Source organism: Somniosus microcephalus, unplaced genomic scaffold (genome assembly GCF_052327205.1).
Source record: "Somniosus microcephalus isolate GS21.2 unplaced genomic scaffold, FLI_Smic_1.0 unresolved_chr4, whole genome shotgun sequence".
NCBI lineage: Eukaryota > Metazoa > Chordata > Chondrichthyes > Squaliformes > Somniosidae > Somniosus > Somniosus microcephalus.
In genome coordinates this window covers 30,182,101-30,203,799 of record NW_028225182.1, presented here as the reverse complement: position 1 = coordinate 30,203,799, position 21,699 = coordinate 30,182,101, and the positions used below count along the sequence as shown (strand labels likewise).

The window sequence follows — 21,699 nt, the reverse complement described above, 5'->3', positions numbered from 1 at the left end:
GTCACATTATTAGTGGTCTTTTCTTAACATTTTCTCTGAATTCGAAGTCGAAATATTAAAGCTATGAGCACCATATTCTGCATTTTAGGAGAATACTGTAAAATTTAACGTAGCTGTATCAAGATTAAGTATATATTTTTTTAGTGTCTTTGCTTAGCTCAGTTGATGGCACTGCTTCTTATGCCAGAAGGTTGGAGATGGCGACAGGAGTTAAGTTGACACTCCAGTGCAGTCCTGAGCGAGTGCTGCGTCACTAAGGGTACAATACTTCTATTGATGTGTTAAAGCGAGGCCTCCTCTGGTTGACGATCCCGTGACGGAAACCGTTCTCCCACTGTTCCAACATTCCTCCCTCCACCGGTGCCACCAAAGTGAAATGCTGGTCAACTGGTTGTTGATCTCGTCGTTTGTGGGATCTTGCCGTGTGCAGATTAGCCGCTGCGTTTGTCTACACGGCGGCAGTCGCTGCACTTCAAGGCAGTTAGCTGCCGTTGCTTCGGGTGTTTCTGAAAGACCTGACGAGGCACCACACGACTCTTTCTCTCCTTATTGTTTCAACTTTCACAACAACAGGGCCGTCATCCAAACTTGGAGAAAATTCAGACAGCCCATTGGCCCTTTAAGCAGTGGAGACCACTCAATACACCTTGAACATGCGATCTGACTTCACCCTCCATTGAGTTTCATTCTGCCATTACAGAAAGCGAGTCTTCCATTCATACAGCGTCTTTCACCACCCCAGGACGTCCCAAAGCGCCTTGCAGCCAATGAAGTACTTTTGAAGTGTAGTCACTGTAATGTATTCAAAGTCCCACAAACAGCAATTTGATAATGACTAGATAATCTGTTTTGGTGATTTTGATTGAGGGATAAATATTGCCCAGGACTCCAGGGAGCACTCCCCTGCTCTTCTTCGAAATGGTGCCATCTTTTACGTCCGCCGGAGAGAGCAGACGGGGCCTCGGTTTAACGACTCCTCGGAAAGACCGCACTCCCTCATTACAACACCGAGTGTCAGCTTAGATTTTTTTTTTTCTGTGCTTAAGTCGCTGGAGTGGGGCCCGAACGCACAACCTTCTGACTCGGAGGTGAGAGTGCTGCCCACTGAGCCATGGCTGACACTGGCCCCCCTGGTAGGGTGCATTTCAAACACTTTGCCCGGTTGGCAAGTGCCTCATTTATGCTCCAACAGTGACCTATGTCACTGAGCATAAATGAGGGTAACCGTCTCAGTTCTGTTCCAAGTGGGCACAGCCTGAATTGGCAGTCTGATTCAGACAGCTGGCCCAGGAAATGGGAGGGGGAAAAAGCACAGGTTTTTGGGGCATGGAATAGAGGGAGAATTACCCCGGTAACTAACTCGTGTTGTGTAGACCCACGGAGTGCTTGAAGGGGTAGTGCAGGAGAGTGGTCCATTCCCCAGCACTTCGTGCCTCACCTTAGCGAGCATAACGTTTATTATTAAAGTATTGCAGATTCTAAATGAAATGATTGGGAGCTGTCCAGCGTCGCCAGTCCCACACTGTGGCGACAGGGCCCCTTTAAAGGAGCTTGTCAAATGTCCTCTTGTCAAATACCTCATCCCTGATGGATAAGTGAAGCCCGTGGTATAAACGTAATGACCCAGTGCAACGTCTGTGAAAAGATAAGTAGATCTGTCAGCAACCAGTGCAGTCAACCATAAGCCTTCCACTAAATTGACTGACTTAAATTGAGCTGCGGGCTTACAGAGATCCCTTCCTGCTTGTCTGAGTCATGTGGTTTGAGGAGTTAATGACTGGGCCAGACACACAACCGACTCCCCTCACTTCACTTATTTGTCTGTATGCAGCGCTGCTTTACTTGGTTGAAGAGCTATTTTCTTCTTCATTCGCTCTTCTTAGCCCTTAGTGTGTACATGTATGATTCATAAATGGGGGAGAGATTTATTCACCTCCTCCTCCCCAGGTCAGTAAAGCCTCAAGGGTTCAACATTCTTTTTCAAAGCAACACCAGGCTTGTATTCCCTCGAGTATAAAAGATTTAAGGGGTGATCTAATCACAATGTTTAAGATGATTAAAGGATTAAATAGGGTAGATAAGGAGAAACTATTGGTGGGGGGGGGGGGAGGAAAGAGTCCAGAACAAGGGGACATAATCCTAAAATTAGAGCCAGGCTGTTCAGGGGTGATGTCAGGAAGCACTTCTTCACACAAAGGGTAATGAGAATCTGGAACTCTCCTCCCAAACGGCTGTTGAGGCTGGGGGTCAATTGAAAATGTCAAAATCTGAGAGTGACAGTTTTTTGTTAAGCAGGGGTATTGAGGGTTACAGAACCAAGGTGTGTAGAGGGAGCTAAGGCACAGATCAGCCATGATTTAATTGAACGACTGAACAGGCTCGAGGGGCTGAAAGGCCTCGTCCTGATCCTATGTCTCATTGAAACCTATAAAATTCTGTCAGGTCTGGACAGACTAGATGCAGGAAGGATGTTTCGGATGGCCGGGGAGTCCAGAACCAGGGGTCATAGTCTAAGGATAAGGGGTAAGCCATTTAGGACTGAAATGAGGAGGAACTTCTTCACCCAGAGAGTGGTGAACCTGTGGAATTCTCTGCCACAGAGGGCGGTGGAGGCCAGTTCATTAAATATATTCAAGAAAGAGTTGGATATATTTCTTGAGGCTAAAGGGATCAAGGGATATGGGGAGAAGGCAGGGACAGGGTACTGAATTTGGATGATCAGCCATGATCTCATTGAATGGCGGAGCAGGCTCGAAGGGCCGAATGGCCTACTCCTGCTCCTATCTTCTATGTTTCTATGTCTATGTTCCTCCAAATGCGAACATCCGAAAATGATGGACAGGAAAATACCAACTTGCCCATCTAGCCTGTAATGGTGTCTTTCAGCTCTGATGGTTTATAAGTGTCCTGTAGACGGCCAGGATGTGCAAACCGCCACGTAAACGCACACGTACATTCGAGAGACTCCGATGGAGTCAGCCCTCTGAGGCCGACGCGATGATCTGTTGCCTGAGCAAGGCTGATCCGCAGTACTTCGGGATGTCAATGATTGACCAGCTGGCCTGGCTCGATGGTGACACCTGCAGGGGTAGACCTGCCACTACAGGCTGCAATTTGTCCTCCTGCTTCAGATAACCTTGCAAGTCTTAAGAGCCACAGGATCTTGACCAGCCCGGCAGTGGAAAACGTAGCAGTGCATAATGCTGCTAAGCTGAGTGATGTTAGCTCTTAAAATCCAGCGGTGCTGACTGCACAGATTTCCAGATACCTAGAAACTCTCTCATATATATGACCGGTGCAAAAGTTTCATTTTGCCTAACAGCAGAGGTATTTACTACATAATTGATATGGTGCTGCAGTTTTCGGTCCGTATGCTTTGATTCCCAGCGGCATCATTGATGTAAACTATTGCAGTGACTATCCCGCATGAGCAAGCAAACCTCCGCCAAAATAACTTGGAATCAAAACGGCAAACGCTGGATATTTGCAGCAGGTCTGTGAGAATTTGAAAGTTTTAATGAGGTTTGATGAAGGGACTGAAGTGCTAGTTGTCCCAGATGCATACTGGCCTGCTCCGTATTTCCAGCATTTCCTGTGTTTGTCAGACTCCCAGAATGCGCAGTTTATTTTCTGCTTGCCACTCCTAGTCGCCCTCTGCTACCACGCTAAGTTGGCATTCTTTGCTTAAACAATGACTGTCGGCAGGCAGGGCGAGTAGGCATTACCCCCTCTCCTCTTGATCACTTATGTGGACTTCCAGTGGTCAGGAACGGGAACTCTGGCCAATAACCCCCTTCCTCACCCAAGAGTGCTGAGGCTAATTATAGTGTCCCATACTGACTGAGAAGGGGATCTCACTTGGGGCCTCCCTGGTTTGTGGGGCTCAGTCACTCACCACCTTAGCCTGTTGGTGGGAAGCTTACACCGCCGCAGATGTTTAGATTGTGTAAAGTATCATGCTTTAGCACTTGCTCCTGTTTCCTAACCAATTAAGTAGCACGCACGATATTTTGCCAGGCAACGCCTGCCCACTGCCCTTGGAATAGTTGACTTTTAAAATATCCCTTTGTCGTGTGCCGTTCCCCAGCTAAGTGGTGATTTGCTCTGACTCTGACTCTGATTCCTTAAAAACTGCCGTTTGGAATTGCAGCTCCTGCACGGAGTCACCTGCAAACTCTCCCTTCCTCCTACCCTGTGGAGAAGCATCTTGCAACCTCAGTACTTGGCCAGGCTCGCCAGGCTCAGTCTTTTCGAGCAGTTTCACTTATTAATTAAATCAATGCATCAAGTATACTTCTTTTTCTCTATAAAGGGACACAAGCTGGCATGGAATTAAAGCCAATAGCACAAATCTCTTCTCTCCGTTGATGTAAGCTATTGAATTATGGTGTGATTTAAGGCGTTCTATGTGTCCCTTAACTATAAATGTGACTTGTAAGTCTCTCCTAAAACTGTCCTGCCCCTTCACTCTTTTTACAGATATTAAGAATGTTATGGCAGCAGTATTATATTTGAATTTGCTTAACAATGTGTAATTTGTTTGCTTTTATATAACGTTCTGCCTTCTTCCTTTTTGCCTACAAACTTTGCAAACTCTCAGAGCTATAAGAGAGCAATAGGTGAGGTTAGTGTCATTCTGTATTACGCTATCAGCTTGCTTTGTCCTTGGAGATCCATGTACATTGGATCATGTTTGTTCCACGTTGAGCCTGACTTAACATTCAGTTTTGCAAATCTTTCTCCGAGTTCACACGCAGACAATTGCCAACGCAGCGTAAATGGGGTTGAAGTAGCTACGGGTGACGGTGAAAGAGACCTAGGAGTCTTGGCAGACTTGACGTTCAACCTGTCCGACCAATGCAATCAGCAAAGCTATTGTTGAACTAGAAAGCCAAGATGGGAACCGAGAAAGTAGGGATCAAACTGTACAGTGCTGTGGCCAGGCCACACCTTGAGTACCGTGTCCAGTTCTGGTCATCGCAACACGAGGGAGACTTTCAAGCACTGGAGACCGTGCGGAGAAGAGCCACAGAGTATCTCCCCAGTGTCAAAAATCTGAGTTGTGAGGAAACATAGAATCTTACCGCACAGGAGGCGGCCAATCGGCCCATCACCCCTGTGCCAGCTGTTTGAAAGAGTTATCCAATTAGTCCCACTTCCCTGCTCTTAACCCATAGCCCTGCAATTTTTTCCCCTTCAAGTATTTATCCAAAAACACTGGAGAAACGTGGGTTTTTCAGTCTGGAAAGGAGCTGTCGAAAAGGTGATCTTAAGGTGTACAAGATAGTTCATAGAATGGAAAAGGTACATTGGGGATATTCCAGTGAGTAAGACACACATTCAAACTAGCAAAAGCTAAATCTAAGAATGACATCAGGAAATTCTTTCTTGTACATAGAGTAATCAAGATGCTGATCAAACTCCCAGATAGAGTAGTGGAGACAGATATTCCTGGATTTAAGAACATTTGATGCTGCAAAAGCGACCTTTCTGGGTGGATGAACTAAGAGTGAGCTTCCCCGTCCATAATGAGTTTATGAACTCTGAACCTGTTCGCATTAGAATAGCGATGCAAAGCTACTCGGGGTGAAAGAACCAATCAGACGGGGTGATCTTTACATGTAGCGGTGCTCTGTTCATGTTGGCATGGAACGTTTCTCGCCATTTTCATTGAGGGATCTCAACGGGGAACTATTCCCCTTAAATATAATTTCTGTGTTACGGGTTCATTTTGAGCTTACCTGTTTGTTGGCAATTCATTGAAACTGCATAATCTTTTCTTTTGCTTGGCATATTTAGAGTAAAAAGCATCTTTATGTTGAAACGTGTGTAAAATCTAGCTGTTGGTTTAGTTGAAGGAAGGAGTAGGTTCACTTGTGGGTGTTGACGCCTTGTGTTTCACGTGGGTTTTGCTGTTGTAACGACCCAATTGTGAGAGTTTGCTGTGTTTCTGAAGGACATGCTGAATCTGGGGAAAGAGATCCGGACGGATGAGCTGCCCAAACCGCCAGTTAAAGTGATGGACTACTCGTCCTCGAGCGAAGAGTCTGGCAGCAGTGACGAAGAGGACGAGGAAGGAGAAAATGAGCGTCAAGACGAGAACCTATCCAGCTCCGATGGCTCCAGATCAGGGTGGGTACTTCGCGTTGCCTGGCTGTGCAACGCAACCGTCTCATCCTGTTAGAAATGTCTAGTTTGCTGGAATAGTGAGACCTATAAGCAGCGATGTTCTTTATCGGGTATTGCCGCAGTGGAATTGATGCGATACTTATCACCAACAAGCTGTTGGTTTAAAAATACACAGACTGGCAGCATGATGCAACTCGCGCTTCCTGCCCCAGGGGTGTTGTCCTCGCCGCGGTCCACTCCCACCTCACTGTCACCTTTATCACTGATGTGGAGATGCCGGTGTTGGACTGGGGTGGACAAATGTGAGAAGTCGCACAACACCAGGTTATAGTCCCAACAGCTTTATTTGAAATCACAAGCTTTCGGAGCGCTGCTCCTTCGTCAGGTGAAGTGAAGAGATGCATATAGGCACAGCATATATAGTCAGAGAACACTGCCAGATGATTACAGGTAATCTTTCTAACTGCCCTTTATCACACCTCGGCAGTGAGATAAACACAGCAATCAAAGGTGTGAATGGTGTCCAACCAGGTCAGTCAGGAAAACATTACATCAAAGAACAATGAGGTGGGGTCACAAGGGGTCAAATGTTGCCGATGCTGGGGTCTGTATGAAAAACAAAAAACAAACAATTTTTTTTTTGCTGGAAATCACAGTGGGTCTGGCCACATTTGTGTAGAGAGAACAAGCCAACGACGACTCGAGTCTGGATGACTCTACGTCAGGTGGGGTTACATGTAGCGTGACATGAACCCAAGATCCCGGTTGAGGCTGTCCTCATGGGTGCGGAACTTGGCAATCAGTTTCTGCTCGACGATTTTGCGTTGTCGTGTGTCTCGAAGGCCGCCTTGGAGAATGCTTACCCGATGTGATTATCTCTCTGCCGAGGTGTGATAAAGGGCAGTTAGAAAGATTACCTGTAATCATCTGGCAGTGTTCTCTGACTATATATGCTGTGCCTATATGCTTCTCTTCACTTCACCTGACGAAGGAGCAGCGCTCCGAAAGCTTGTGATTTCAAATAAAGCTGTTGGACTATAACCTGGTGTTGTGCGACTTCTCAACTTTATCACTCTCATTGATCTGAGCGAGCCGGCCAGCTACCTCCGACAGCTATGAGTAAAGAGAAACGACTGCAACCTGCAAATAAAAAGAGAAGAGGCTGAAAATGCCCAGCCGCTTAGTCAGCAACTGTGTGAAGAGAAAAAAAAAAGGTTTTGGGTGTACACCCTTCATTAGGTCATTGTTACCCAATATGTTTCTCTCTCCCCTGAGGTGAAATTCTATTTGTCCTGTCCAGTATCATACATTCTTCACATGCGAGCGTGGTCAACTATGTCGAGCTGTGTTATCCGTGGGGGGCCTCCAGCATCCACATATACATTTTCCTGCACACGATAAACATCCATGACTAATCCCACCACCCCCCCCCCCAGTGCATGGGTACCGACGCCACATGTTTTATCCTCACCAATATCCACCCTTTTTTTCTAAAAATGACTGCTCCCTTACTGCAGTTGGAATCAGTGTCTTAAAGCAACAATGAAGATAAATCGATGACTCAAACATTTTTTTGCTGCGGAAGGGAAGTCCACGCGTTCCCTATTGATTTGATTTTTTTGGGGTCTTTGTTCTTTAGACCAATCCGTGCCAGAGACGGTGACACGGACAGCATAAACACAATGGTGGTGCACGATGATGAAGAGCCTGCAGTGGTTGAAACCTCCAGCAGCTCCTACGGAGACGGGACAATGATTGTTCAGAGGGTAGGTGTACCGCGCAGTATGTTTCTGCTTTCTCAGGTTGAAGATCAGGAAATAGTGCATTGGGGGTGGTGCAGTGCATTGGAACACCAACCACGGTTAAAAAAAAAAAATTCATTCACAGGATATGGGTGTTGCTGGTAAGGCCAGCATTTATTGCCCATCCCTAGTTGCCCTTGAGAAGGTGGTGGTGAACTGCCTTCTTGAACCGCTGCAGTCCGTGTGGTGAAGGTGCTCCCACAGTGCGGTTAGGTAGGGAGAGCCAGGAGTTTGACCCAGCGACAATGAAGGATTGGCGATATATTTCCAAGTCAGGATGGTGTGTAACTTGGAGGTGGTGATGGCATTCCCATGTGTCTGCTGCCCTTGTCCTTCTAGGTGGAAGAGGTCGCGGGTTTGGGAGGTGCTGTTGAGGAAGCCTTGGCGAGTTGCTGCAGTACATCTTGTAGATGGTACACGCTACAGCCACGGTGCACCAGTGGAGGAGGGAGTAAATGTTTTACGGTGTTGCTATGTTCTGATGAGAATCGAGTTCAATTCTCTCTTTCCCATCACAACTTCAATAAATTTCTGATGTCTACTGCTCTTTACAGGAAGGACCTGAGCAGGTAGAATCACCCCATCTCCACCCTTGAGCACTTCCTGGTTGCTATCCTAGAGTGGGATGAGTGGAGGTCTGGTATCTGGTTGCCTGCCCTCTGGCGCAAGGAACGGTTTGACAGCAAGGAGACGAGAGGAAAGAGACTCTTTTTCAGCTAGACAGCCAACGAGAGTTTTCTGGAGGTTTTAAGAATATTTAGAAGCAGGGAAAAGAGCGATATCAGAAATGTGAAGATGCAGTTTATTTAAAAAGTTACATACCTACAAGGTTACATTCCGCAATCAAGCACGTCTAGTTGATAACCTTGTCTCGATGTAAGCGCAGGTCCATGATGACATCATTACACGGTAACCATGTGCGTAGACCAGAGGTGGTGTGACACAGGATGTAAAGGGATGTCCATCACAATTGGCACTAGATGCCAGCTGGGCTCAGCTGGTAGCCCCCTCGCCTCCAAGTCAGACGGTCATGGGTTCAAGCCCGAACTTTGGAGCCTAAGGGTGCATTGTCAGAAATGTCCTTTTTCAGATGAGACATTACAACTGAGGTGGACATGCAAGATCCCATGACACTATTTGGAGAGAAGCAATGCGTTTTCCTGGCGTCAACATTTCCCCCTCAGCCACCAGCACCTAAAAAAAACAAAAAAAACTGGATCTTGCATGTCCACCTCGGCTGTAATCTGACCACGCTCAATCAGCTCCGATGGACGGGTCACATTGTCCGCATGCCCGATATGAGACTCCCAAAACAAGCGCTCTACTCGGAGCTCCGGCACGGCAAGAGAGCCCCAGGTGGGCAGAGGAAACGCTTCAAGGACACCCTCAAAGCCTCCTTGAAAAAGTGCAACATCCCCACCGACACCTGGGAATCCCTGGCCCCAAGACCGCACAAAGTGGAGGAGAAGCATCCGGGAAGGCGCCGAATACCTCGTGTCTCATCGCCGGGAGCAAGTGGAAGCCAAGCGCAGGCAGTGGAAGGCGCGCACGTCGACCCAAGCACCCCACCCCCTGCCCCACCTGTGACAGAGACTGTAGGTCCCGCATTGGACTCATCAGTCACCTGCGAACTCATTTTTAGTGTGGAAGCAAGTCATCCTCGGTTACGAGGGACTGCCTCAGAAGAAGAATCTGGGGAGAGTGCTACCAGTTGAGCCCAGCTGGCAAATGGTATCAATAGTGATGGACATACCTTTTGCATCCTGAATCACACCACCTCTGGTGTACGCACATGGTAACTGTGTAATAATAAATCTTTTTTCAAAATGTGTGTAGATGATGTATTGGAGCAGATGCCTGGCTGTGTTCAGCTCAGCCATTCTGCTGACACCCGTAAATGTGTGAGCTTTGCACTTGAGATATATTACCTCATCAGAACTGCTGGCTTGCACCTCCGTGCCAGCTACCTAATCTTTAGTAATGTATATTCCTCTGCTCGTATCCTAAAACAAATGTGATTCTGTTTTCTACAGGTTGTTTCTCTCCATTTGATATTAACAGTATGTGTTTGACAGTCCACGCCTTACTAGTCTCTGCAGTCGGAACTAATGCTGACATTTTCTCCAAAAAATAGGGCGGAGGAGAAATTCTTAATGCTTGTCGATCTCCTTTGTGTTGCATGGGGAAGCCAAGTCAGGTTGGTGCATCTAGGTCTGCCGAGGGGTGGCGGGGGTGGGGGGTGTCCAAAACTAGAGGTCTTAAATATAAGATAGTCACCAATAAATCCAATGGGGAATTCAGGAGAAACTTCTTTACCCAGAGAGTGGTGAGAATGTGGAACTCGCCACCACAGGGAGTGGCTGAGGCGAATAGCATGGATGCATTTAAGGGGAAGCTTGATAAGTACATGAGGGGGAAAGGAATAGAAGGGTAGGCTGATGAGGCTAGATGAAGAGGGGTGGGAGGAGGCTCGTGTTGGGCCGAATGGCCTGTTTCTGTGCAATAGATTCTGGTGCCATTTTCAGCACATTACTATTTCTGAATGTGTTGAACAATGTGGAAACGGTCTGGATTTCTGCAGTGCTTTCATTGATTTCCATGTTTATGCATCGGAAGTTCAATTTGTGGACCAAAAATTCTTCATACAGTTAACCAGCCAGATTGATGTCGCCTTTGGGCAGGAACAGAGACAAGGCTGTGCTTGATGTGGGTTTTATTGCTCAAATGTTGAGTCGACCACGGAGCCAAGTGCGAAAACAGACGCTTCACTACAGACTACTGATTTATGTTCATCTGTATTCCATATCTTCAGGTGACTCGGAATTCGAGGGTGGGGTGGTGGGGGGGTGGGTGATTGGATCAGTGTCAATTCAGTCCCTATTTTAAAGTCGTACATTCTGTCCTTTTTATATTTCCACGATAAATTTGTGCATCCATCTTGATAATGGTAACTGTGCAATACTTTAATTAAACCCTCCTGTCTCCACTGGCGGGAGGGTGTAATCACCGCGTGACAAGTTTATATAGTCCGTCTCCATCATAAATGTGGACATATAGGAAGTGGTGGCACATGTGATATTTAATAATATATAGATAGATGGATTGATTGTGTCCATTTATAAAAAAAAAAAAAAAAAAGTGGTGGTTTTGGCAAGTGTGCTAAATGGAATCTATAACAATGGTCAAGATACAGGTAAGAAACCAGCGCTTAACCTCAAATAAATCGGGGCACTAAATGGGATTGTCCACTCTTGCTGCCTGTGATGCAGGTGGCTCTTGGCCCTCGGTGTGTTTTGTATTTACGCAACGCGATCAACCCTGGTTACATGTTCAATTAATTTTTTAGCTGTGCACTTTCTTCCCCCAGATTTAGTTATTTTAGTAAGTGGAATAGTGACCAACATGGTGCTCAGATGAGGTGTAATGACATTTTTTTAAAGTTACGTAAACTCTGCTGGAACTAATTTTCGCACGAATTTTGCTCGAAAGCTTGGTGGTTTACTGAAATCGCCCCTGTGCCAGTGGTTTAAAGAGCAGCTGCAAACGGTGGGTGACCCGCAATCTTTTGTTTCTTTCCACAGACCCCCGAGGAAGAACGAGGGATCCATCATCCAGACAGCAACGGTTTCGCAAGTCACGTTAACCTGCCCGATTTAGTGCGTCAGAGCCATTCACCCACTGACCCCAAGGGGCCGAACTCTCAGCAGGACGACAGTATAGCAGAGGTGGGCCAGGCTGCATTCTTTGTTCCTGGTAATGGCTTCCGTCGCCTTTTCCCATGAAATTCCAGCGATATCGGAGCCTCCTTGCTTTGCGGCCTGTAGGAATGTGTTTGAACGCGCACCAGCTGCGTGGCACGCCGACGCTTGGCTACATCCTCCTAACTCCGTCACAGCCTCAGAATAAGGGGTCGGCCATTTAGGACCAAAATGAGGAGAAATTTCTTCACTCAAAGGCTGGTGAATCTTTTGGATTCTCTACCCCCCAGAGGCTCAGTTGTTGAGTATATTCTCTACCCCAGAGGGCTGCCAGTTGAGTATATTCAAATGTAAGAAGTCTCACAACACCAGGTTATAGTCCAACAGCTTTATTTGAAATCACAAGCTTTCGGAGCGCTGCTCCTTCGTCAGGTGAAGTGGAGAGATGCCTATAGACACAGCTTATACAGTCAGAGAATAATGCCAGATGATTACAGGTAATCTTTCTAACTGCCATTTATCACACCACATTTACCACACCACGAGTATATTCAAGACAGAGATTGATAGATTTTTGGATATTAAGGGAATCAAGAGGGGGAAATTAAGAGAGAAATTATTTTCACGCAGCGAGTTATGATGATCTGGAATGCACTGCCTGAAAGGGAAGTAGATTCAGTCGTAACTTTCAAAAGGGAATTGGATAAATACTAGAATGGGAAATATTACCGGGATTTAGGGAAGGGGCACGGGAATTGGACTAATTGGAGAGCTCTTTCAAACAGCCAGCACAGGTACGATGGGCCGAATGGCCTCCTCCTGTGCTCTATGATTCCAATATCTACACATCCAACAGGGGGCCTGGACAGGAACTCTTCATGGTTCAGCGTGGCTGACGCCAGCATCCTGACGGTGTCCAGCTGTTCACTGACTCAACACAGACTGCAGATCGAACCTGCAACCTTCTAGCCTGAGTGAAAAGCACTGGACTGGGCAATAGGGGAGCCATGTAAGATTGTACTAACACAGCTATGGTGATTCCTGCAGCAGGATTCATCCCGGAATAGGGAGCGGTGCAGCTCGGACTTCAGTCAGCTTGTAGTTGTTCCCCACCTTCCCAAACTGCTGGCATTAAATGTACCGGAGTTGGAGAAGGGAAGGCTTGTCCATTTTCAACTGTCGATAGAACGACACTTCTTTTAAGCCGGGAGTGGTCGCTCGGAAGTTTGAGGCAACGTCGCCAGCCCGCGTTGCGCCGCGCCAGCCCACGTCACGTCACGTGTTGATGCTCTGTGCTGTGTCACACTGCTGCAAAAACCAGCTTCAGTAACCAGCACTAAAAGATAGCTAAAAGCAGGAAATGTTCACCTTCCCTCAATTGGAAATGCTGGCTTGTATCTCTCTGCCAGCCATCTGTTGACCTACATTTATGCAGCAATGCCCCTTCTGGGCCAGCTGCTTCCTGACCGAGCTGTGTTGTGCATAGAAAGAAAAATGCACTTGTCTTATTGGTGAAATGATTGATGGTCGATTTAATCGCCGTAACAGTCTGCTATTGGCAGCCCTCATGTTAAAGGGCGATACGTGTGTCCATTCTGGAGACCTGACAGTGCAGCGGCCAGCTGAGAGAGTTTGCCTTGAGGGCAATACTCCGGGCTAAAGCGTTGCCATAGCTTTATCCTGCGCACGCCATACATAACTCGGGAAATAAATCCAACATGCCCTGCAGTCGCTGCCCCTGCCTTTCCCAAGATTGCAGTTCGGATTTATTTGCTGCTTTAGATTTTAATTGAACTGAGCCCTTGCCTCTCCCTGCTCCTTTCACATCAAAAGCAAGCGATGCACTTAAAGCACAGGATCAGGGGGAGATTAGGGGGCAAGGACACAGATTTGAGGGGCCTGCCGCATTGATCGAGTGCACGCACTGGTAACCCCTGGCCAATATTCCCTCGAATTTCTTTTTGGGTGCCCGGCCTCTCTAACGGGCTGCGAGACCCATTCAAATTTCCCCGCAGGCACGGTTTTTCCATTTAAAAGTCAGCCAGTGGCCTACGCGGGACTGCCAAGACTGCCGCGCAACTTAACGGGAGCATTGCCTCACTCAAGCACTTAACATGCTCAAGCCATGTAACCTCCTGCTGCTGGCTGAGGCCGAATAAGGAAGTTTATGGTTTTGTGCATCTTTCTGTAGCTTTTTCAACTCACATTGATGTAACTGTAGGGCTGCTTCCTGAAGTATTCTTCACATGGATGGTTTGGACATTTTTTTCCCCCCCAAAGAACTTAAATTTTTCTTAACATGGGGAAAGAGCATAAGAACAGGGGGAGTGGGACTGATTGGTAACTCTTTCAGGGAGTTGTCACGTGCACGATGGCCCCAACAGCCTCATTCGGTGCGGTGCGGTACGATCCGATGATTTGTATGTTGCCATGGCCAGTTTTGTGCAACAATGCGTCTTGTCATTGCAGTTTCAGTCAAGAGGCCTTGTGAAATCGCCTGGGAAGTCGTCTTTTACTACTTTTGTTGATCTCGGAATGTACCAGATGGGCGCTGGTGGGGAAACCATACAAATCAGCGGTGAGTACGGAGACAGGGCAGATGTCCTTAGCCTGGCCTTTGCCCAAAGGGAGGAAAGCTGAGCTGTCGATTTTACATCGGCACTTGTATATTGCCTGTATGACAGTCTCTGCACCAAGATAAATTTTAAAAATTCTCATCCTTCTTTTCAAATTCAGCGTCTTTAACATAGTAAAACGTCCCAAGGTGCTTCACAGGAGCGATTATCAAACAAAATTTGACACCGAGCCACATAAGATATTGGGACAGGTGACCAAAAGCTTGGTCAAAGAGGTAGGTTTTAAGGAGCGTCTTAAAGGAGGTGAGAGAGAGGCGGAGAGGTTTAGGGAGGGAATTCCAGAGCTTAGGGCCCGGGCGGCTGAAGGCACGGCCGCCAATGGTGGGGCGATGGAAATCGGGGGATGCGCAAGAGGCCAGAATTAGAGGAGCGTAGAGATCTCGGAGGGTGTGGGGCTGGAGGAGGCCACAGAGATGGGGAGGGGGTGAGGCCATGGAGGGATTTGAACACAATGAGAATTTTAAAGTCGATGTGTTGCTGGACCGACCGTGTTTACAGAAGGGTAATGGGAGAGCAGAGGCCTTCGTAGGCTTTGGCATTGAACTGGATCACTTTAGAATAAGGTTACTTAGACTTTTTCCTAAAATTGCGTTCCAAATAAAACTTTTCCAGCATGGCAAATTTCATCAATGAGCTCTTCCATCAATTCCTGCAGGTATCAGAATAGGAAGAGCAGAGGGGTGCTTTTTTTTTTAATCCATTCACCCTTCCCCATTGGGATTCCTCTTTCAGACCTGCCACCTTACTGGTCCCATACCTCTGTCATGCGATGGATCAGGAAGCTGAGGTGTTGGCTCGGTCCCTGTCACATCTGCGAGCTCCTTGGCCACTAGGCCAGTCAATTTAGCACAGTCCCTGAAGGCTGACTTGTTGAGAGACAGTCGACGGGTTGTCTTGGGGTAGGTCTCGGATGACTGAGACAGCCTCGACTTTGAGCAGTCATTTTATCTAATTGCCACTAACCTCAATAGTCATTTGAGTCTTGATTTGTTTCACATTTACTGAAGGACTGTGACGGGGTTCATGTTGGGCCTCTGTTAGAATTTCCGCCTGATTAGTCCATAGCGCTGTCAATCAAAACATATTTGACTCATCAGGAAGCTCAGTGCCTGGGAAGGGCCTCTTTCAACATTTGTAAACTCTACATGACTGTCCCTACAGACATCATCATCATCATCATCATGTTATATAGATGAGGTGGTGATTTGGAATTTTAAAGGAAACTAGCAGTTGCTATATGCTGCAGTTTGTGGGAGACTTCGTGCCCCTTGCCCGTTCTCTTTCACGCCCCCAACCCCCCCCCCCCTGCCCAACTTTCCCTGTGGGTGGGTGTTACAACTGGCGTTGGCCAAAACTGCTCATTAAGTCGCACATAATAATGTCCTCATTGACTGATTATCTTGCAACGTGAATGTCAAATTACAGGAATTTAGTCTGCGATGGATCACTAGGAAGTGGCACTGGAAGTAACTGTAAATCAACTGCAAAGTGTCTCGTATACACGACATAATAGCTGAGTTCTGATGGGTTTATGAACCAAGAGAGAACTTCTGATGCGGTTCTTGAAGTAATCCAGGCTCTCGTGTTCCAGGCTTGTAAACTGCACCCGTCTAAAGTTGATCCAGTGTGTGTTGTGGTTGTTGCAGCCTGATAATACCAGGCTCAGTGGGGAGCCTGACTCCCAACCAGATGGTCACAGCTTAGAATCTTGGAGCAATGTGGTTGGAAAGTTGACTTGTTTTAGTTGCATACAAGTTAATGTAGGTGGTTGTTTGGGGGGTTTAAAGTACGGATGGGTTATCTTCTATAAAAGTAATAGGTATGACGGACTACAGGGAGTTACAGAGGCATCAAAATCAAATAATTCAGATTTCTTGTGCTCCAGAAAGCTCCGTATAATGCCTTGTATGTGGGTAACCTTACCTGCAAGTTTATACAGGGATAGTTTTACCCTTCTAAATTCCTCCTCTTCTCCTGAAGCCTTGACTTGTTGAGGCACCAAGGTTGATACCTGCAAATAGCCTCACTGGGGGTTCTTGATCCTAACCGTCCCACCATCAGGAAATGACAGATGGAAGGCAGCCAGTCCCCTGGCCAGTGGGATTTCTTCAGTGACCAGCTGACAGTGTCATTGGTGCAGTCCTCGTAACTCTCTTTGGAGAATGTGCCCGCGGTGCAAATCGAAAAGGCAGCGCGAAGGATTTGGGGCGGGGCAGGGCGGGATTGAGTTCATGCGTTCGGCAATTAACCATGATCGTTGATGCACTTTTCTGCTCTTAGGTTTAAGTATCAGTGACGTGAGTCGACTAAACCAGCTGAAGTACGAAGACAGGAAGTGCTCAGTGGTGAACGTGAATCCCGCCAACACACGACCACACAGCGATACGCCGGAAATACGCAAATACAAGAAGCGCTTTAACTCTGAAATACTTTGTGCTGCTTTGTGGGGTCAGTAACTAAAGTGTTATTTGTTTAATGTGCCTTTTGGTGCTGTGCTGGTCTCCACTTGAATAAGTTGGCCCTTCAGCTGTGGAAATTGTCTATTTACATTGAATTACGGAGATGGGTGTGTCAGCCAAGGCTGAGTGGGTAGCACTCTCGCCTCTGAGTCAGAAGGTCGTGGGTTGAAGTCCCACTCCAGAGACTTGAGCACAAAAGTCTAGGCTGACACTCCCAGGGCAGTGCTGCACTGTCATAGAGTCAGAGTTATACAGCACAGAAAGAGGCCCTTCGGCCCATCGTGTCCACGCCGGCCATCAAGCCCTGTCTATTCTAATCCCATTTTCCAGCACTTGGTCCGTAGCCTTGTATGCTATGGCGTTTCAAGTGCTCATCTAAATGCTTCTTGAATGTTGTGAGGGTTCCTGCCTCGACCACCCCTTCAGGCAGAGAGTTCCAGATTCCAACCACCCTCTGGGTGAAAAAGTTTTTCCTCAAGTCCCCTCTGAACCTCCTGCCCCTTAGTTTCAAACTATGCCCCCTGGTTATTGACCCCTCTACTAAGGGGAAAAGCTCCTTTCTATCTACCCTATCTATGCCCCTCATAATTTTGTACACCTCAGTCAGGTCCCCCCTCAGCCTTCTCTGCTCTAAGGAAAACAACCCCAGCCTGTCCAGTCTCTCTTCATAGCTGAAGCGCTCCAGCCCAGGTAACATCGTGGTGAATCTCCTCTGCACCCTCTCCAATGCAATCACATCCCCCCTATAGTGTGGCGACCAGAACTGCACACAGTATTCCAGCTGTGGCCTAACTAGCGTTTTCTACAGCTCCATCATAACCTCCCTGCTCTTGCCTTCATTAGCCAAGGCATAGAATATAAGTATCCCATATGCCTTTTTAACCACCTTATCAGAGGTGCCGTCTTTTGGATGAGACGTTAAACTGAGGCCCCATCTGCCCTCCCGGGTGGACGTAAAAGATCCCATGGCATTATTTCGAAGAAGAGCAGGGGAGTTCTCCCCGGTGTCCTGGCCAATATTTATCCCTCATTTAACATCACTAAAAAAAACATTATCTGGTCATTATCGCATTGCTGTTTGTGGGAGCTTGCTATGCGCAAATTGGCTGCTGCGTTTCCTACATTACAACAGTGACTACACTTTAAAAGTACTTCATTTGGGACGTCTGATGATCGTGAAAGGCGCTATATAAATGCAAGTCTTTCTGTATATCAGATTAAAAACGTTATGAGAAAGCTACACTGATTTCATAAGATAGTAAATGGTGCAGAAAAGTTAAATCCAGAAAATGACTTCAAACTAGGACAAGGAGACCTAGGTTCTAACTAGGAAAGGCAAATTTAATTACCTGTCAGGAAAGCCCTTCCTCGCAAACAGTGATCAGCACATGAATGGACTTCCAGCTAGAGTAGTGGAGGTGAAAACTCTGGAATCAATTAAGGAACAATAGGATGCTGCATTGGAAGGACTTTAGGGTTTTTGCTTAGAATCTACAGCACAGAAACAGTCCATTCGGCCCAACTGTCTATTCCACAGGATTTATGCTCCACAGGAACCTACTTCATCTAACCCTATCCGCATACCCTTCTGAGTGATGGCCTCCTTCCTCCTGAAATAGCTGACAATTTTGTGACGATTGGTGTAATCCAGGCTCAGTAATGAGCATCACTCATAGGGATTGAGGGAGAGCTGCTGGTTCTTGGTAGGGAAACTTCATGAGCTGAATTACGTTTAGTGTTTTGGAGGATTGGATTGCCTTGTAAAGTGATCTTGTCATTTTAATGTGAACTTGTGCCAAGTTTTGCAGGAATTCACACTTTTCATATAAGCTTTTTCTGACTTCCAAACCTTGATTTAATTTGTTCAACAATATGAAGTCTCTTTCCGCTCTGCAATCTGTTGCAAGCGTCACAGCTGCAGCTCCTGTACCTGAGATCTGTACGGCAGTATTTTGGCACCTTTTCAATATACTATCTAGCTCAGTATCTCTTCCAAGCTAGTTTCCCACCCCACCCCCCCCCAAACCCTCCGTGAGATGAAAAAAAGACTTGGAAAAAACCACCACGAAAGCACTTAAAATCGCGCCGGCCATTCTGGGGAGCAGCAGCCAATAGTCATGTAGCTGGTATCGTCCCGCTATCCAGATGGGTGTAATCGTGGGATGCACGCAACATAAAGAACCAACAGCTCATCACTGACCCAACAGCAGAGGTCCCCGGCTTCGACCTCCCTCGCAGACAGTGGACAGCGCTCAACCCAATCCGCACAGGGCCTGGACGATGCGGCCGCCTGCTCCGCAAGCGGAGGATGAGGGACGACCCGAAGTTCGACTGTGGCCCTGAGTCCCAGACCATGGAACACATCACATCAACCTGCGGGGAGGCACCTCATTTCTCCACTCGACATCTCAGGAGGCCATCGAATGGACAGCCAAACTAGATATCCCATTATAAGCTTATCCCATCATACAAAACAACAATCGCAACCAGAATGCAGATGATTGGACAATTACCCTATCAATCACTGCTGTAAGTGAGTGGGATTGATTTCGCGCAGATCATTTGTATTGTGGAGCTATCCTCCAATCTGCATATTGCAGGAGGAATAAGCCTGCTATTATCGGGAGACTCTGCTGTAGTTTCGGTCATGAGTTTTATTTGCTGAAGCTTTGTTTACCATAAGCCCTATTCCACCTCAAACTCATTGGCTGACGCAAAGGTATCAATACTCACTTCGATTAAAGTTTGGTGTTTGCACGATGTGCATGTCTATGTGTGAACCACCCAGCTGTTTAAAAGTGCCAAGAAGCACTGAGCAACATTTTCTCTAAGAGAGCCAGTTTGGTGCCGGAAAGAGAAAAAACCCACCTGGCAATATTAAGAGCAGTAATATTCTGAGCAGGGCATCAAGGGAGAGGCTGAACAACTGATGGCTCGGCTGTTTAAAGTGCTCGGAAGCACAACGTAGAAGAGCTGACATTAAGAGGCAAGATTCTGAGCAATGGATTTGGTGTTTCCAATACAAGCATTGAGAGCTCCGCAGAGTTAGGTTTTGGTGCGTTCAGTCCGAGAAAGATACCCCACGTGATTATTACAAGCAGAATCACTTTTATTTTTTTTTCCAAATTAAAGCTAAAATGCAACAAGCCACTCCCTGTCAGGTTGCAACTCCTGCCCTTTGACCATCTGATCATTTCCTAAACAGTGCATCTTGGGTCAGACTTGATGCTCACTATCACAGGATGGTGGCGGACTATGGAAGCTCATTCAGCCCGTCCAGAACGCCCCCTCATTCCAGCATCCTGTTGGTTCTTAAATGATTCCAAGCGTTCCACTTGTGTATTTGAAAGAAAGGACTTGCATTTCTACAGCGCCTTTCCCGACTTCCTGACATCCCAAAGCGCTTTACAGCCAGGGAATTACTTTTTGAAGTGTAGTCACTGTTGTAATGTACGAAACGTGGCAGTCAGTTCACATGCAGCAAGATCCCATGGACTGCAATGTGACAATGACTGGATAATTTGTTTTTTAGCGATGTTGGTTGAGAGATAAATATTCTCCTGTACACCAGGGGGGAAATCGCGCCATGGGATCTTTTACGTCCACCTGAGAGGGCAGGCGGGGCCTTCGGTTTAACGTCTCATCGAAAGACGGCACCTCTGACAGCGCAGGACTACCCGAGTACTCCACCGGGAGTGTCCGCCTAGAGTTTGTGCTCGAGTCTCTGGAGTGAGAGAAATTTATTTCCCACCTTGCCTGAAGATTCCTGTTGCACACTTTAAAAAAAAAAGAACTAACTGTCAACTGCTGTACGCAACTAGAGAAGGTTGCTATCCACTGTCCTCTTAATGAAGTTAATACGGTCTTTGCACAAGTACTGTTGTACAGTGAAGCTTAGTAATGTAATGCAGGTGCAGTAGTCTTCTGCAGGGTGCTTATTATGTTTAGAAACAATTTTAATTGTTTAGTGCATTGTGCTGAGGTGATTAAAGTCCTATTTCCATTGGTCTTATCTCCGCTTGTTGTGTAATTAACTGGGGTGGGTGAAACCCCTCGGAGACCTGCTGTAGAGTTAATGCAGACAAGGGAATAGACCCAAGAATGGAAGGAAAAACAAACAGGAGTTGATAACTCTTCAGGAGCGAGAGCTCTGTGCTAGTCGAGCCCGAGTGCCTCACCCCTCCGTGATTCATAACATAGGCCATGCACCTCCGTCACCATCTCATTGATCAAGCTGCAATAGCTTCTTGTCATTTTTGCGCGAGAGCAGCAGCCGTGGAAGTGACCAGAAAAGTAACACGCTTACTGAAAAAAGGAAGAACGCAAAATGTTGGGACCACTCCACATCTGAAGGTTAGCATTTCAGATACAGATTCTTTCAGAACTGACGACATTTCGACCCAAAACCCAGTTCTAAAATAGAAACAAAATGCTGGACTGGACAGCAGCTCAATCGAGTCCGAGGCGGTGGTCATGAAATTGTGCAGTGCTCTGGTCGCACTACACCTTGAGATCAGGGAGACATTCAAGTGCTGGCGAGACGGCGCACAGAGGAGTAACAACGCCGAGTCCTAGTTTCGAAGGTCCCCGTTATCTGGGCGGACTGCAGAAACTTGGGCTTTTCAGCCTTGGACGGAGGTTTACACAAAGTGATCTTGTAGAGGTAGATAAAATAATGGAACGAATGGCAAAAGTAAATCTGGAAAATTACTTCAAATCAAACTAAGAGTAAGGCAAGATTCAGACTCGTAAAAGGTAAATTGGGACTGATTCAGGAAGGCAGTGACTAGTGGGGTACCGCAGGGATCGGTGCTAGGACCCCAGTTATTCACTATATTATTACATCTAGTTCCCTCGTCTAGATCATTATCTCCAAGTTTGCAGACGACACAAAGCTGGGTGGGCGTGTGTGCTGAGAGGAGGATGCAGAGAAACTCCAGTAAGATTTGGACAGGTTGGGCGATTGGGCAGATGC

General features: G+C 47.0%; 1 protein-coding gene across 11 annotated transcripts in view; it reads left to right on the top strand.

The window, feature by feature from the left end:
• The window catches only part of LOC147090480 (misshapen-like kinase 1), a 197,748-nt gene that overhangs the window by 154,668 nt on the left and 21,381 nt on the right, over positions 1–21,699 (top strand). For 8 of the 11 annotated variants that reach the window (XM_085977245.1, XM_085977246.1, XM_085977240.1 and 5 more), the window contains 6 exons: positions 4,601–4,624; positions 5,957–6,132; positions 7,769–7,895; positions 11,513–11,656; positions 14,099–14,207; positions 16,546–16,713. In XM_085977245.1, the coding sequence (XP_085833371.1) occupies positions 4,601–4,624; positions 5,957–6,132; positions 7,769–7,895; positions 11,513–11,656; positions 14,099–14,207; positions 16,546–16,713 (748 nt within the window). The remainder of the gene's footprint in view (positions 1–4,600; positions 4,625–5,956; positions 6,133–7,768; positions 7,896–11,512; positions 11,657–14,098; positions 14,208–16,545; positions 16,714–21,699) is intronic. The other 3 variants (XM_085977239.1, XM_085977247.1, XM_085977243.1) reach the window with 1 other exon arrangement.